The sequence below is a fragment of the Gavialis gangeticus genome, unplaced genomic scaffold (assembly GCF_001723915.1).
Source record: "Gavialis gangeticus isolate Ggan-Ray unplaced genomic scaffold, GavGan_comp1, whole genome shotgun sequence".
In the NCBI taxonomy this organism is placed as follows: domain Eukaryota; kingdom Metazoa; phylum Chordata; order Crocodylia; family Gavialidae; genus Gavialis; species Gavialis gangeticus.
Genome location: NW_017729025.1, coordinates 150,529,435 through 150,530,788, shown reverse-complemented (window position 1 = coordinate 150,530,788; position 1,354 = coordinate 150,529,435). Strand labels below are relative to the sequence as shown.

At 37.8% G+C, this 1,354-nt stretch overlaps 1 protein-coding gene across 1 annotated transcript in view; it reads left to right on the top strand.

The window, feature by feature from the left end:
* The first annotated feature begins 783 nt into the window (after positions 1-783).
* LOC109299193 (mucin-5B-like) overlaps positions 784-1,354 on the top strand; it is a 103,255-nt gene continuing 102,684 nt past the window's right edge. The window contains exon 1 of the mRNA XM_019519765.1: positions 784-1,118. Coding sequence (XP_019375310.1) covers positions 1,037-1,118 — 82 coding nt within the window. The 5' untranslated portion in view covers positions 784-1,036. The remainder of the gene's footprint in view (positions 1,119-1,354) is intronic.

The following is a 1,354-nucleotide window of genomic DNA, read 5'->3' as shown; positions in this document are numbered from 1 at the left end:
CTTCTGAAGAAATTATCTGGCTTCAGGCATTCACCAAAAGGATTTAAAATGCCTCTCCCTTGTTTTTGGGCAAGATTCCAATGGCTTTACTGACACTGAATGGTGCATTATGTAGTGAGTAGTCTCGCTGACAGCTGTAAGGTACTTTTCAACCTTAAAATTAGACCCTGATTTCAGGCAATTCAGAGTGTATTGTACATCTTAAGCTCTCCAAGGTGTGTGCCCTGGATGTGTGCATAGATCAGCTTATGCTCAAGTCCTAAGAGTTTTTGGTGGGATTGTATGACATGGGGTCTTGAAATCACAAATCAATATAATGAAAACCATCTTCCCAACTAGCACTATTGCAGTGATAACATTAAAGAAATTAAGGAAGGAAACTGGGATCTTCATGTCCTTTTTGTGGAACTCAGGTATCTAACAGCCATATGATCCTTTGAAAAGCCCAGCCTTTGTGGGCACGGAAACTAGTTGCCCCCAAGATATGTTTGAGCCTCACTTCTAATGGATTCACTTCTAATGCTCATCCCTCTGCTGTCAGCAATTTTTCTTTTGATAAGCCATTCCTTATGTCTAACCCTACAATGTTTTTTATGCTTTAATATTAAGAAGTATCCATTCAGCCAGAAGAGGGAGCCAGCAGCAGCACTATACTTACGTGCAAGCCAGGAAGGACTTAAATCTGGGCTATGACTGCTTGTGACTAATAAGACATTGTAAAGAGAAGGAAGTTTGTAGCAAAAGGAAAGACACACCATATTAAAACTTTAAAGGAAAATGAATGCAGCAAAGAATGATCTCCTCTGACCCAAAATAGATTACTGCATAAACATGAACTTGTCTTCTTCAGAAAGAGGTGCAATTGCTCAGTGTTAAATCTGAGTCAATGAAAATAATCAGTGAAGCTCCACCTCTCAGGGACCCTGCCATCAATGTTTTGTTCTCATGCCAAATTCCTGGACTATAAAAATTTGCCCATAAGCCAAAGCAAAAACATTCTCCTGTAAGTATTTTCAAGTTGCCAGTTTGCATTGAGATGGGAATAAATAACAGAAGAGCACTATGGATCTTCTTCCTAGTCTGGAGTTGTTGTGAAGGCAAAGCACCACTGAAGATAGGTAAGAAAGATCTAACTCTCATGTTGTTCACTTAGATATTTATGCCCATTAAGTGATACATATAAATGCCAATAAAAAAACAGAATTTGTTAGATGATGATAAATACAAGTCTTATATACAGTTTAGTACCATGTGCAGTCCCTATACATTGATCACATTTAAGTTATTCATTGTTTTCTTTGTACTAAAAAGCAATCTATCAACTATTTGTCTCCCTCATGATCAGTTGTTTACA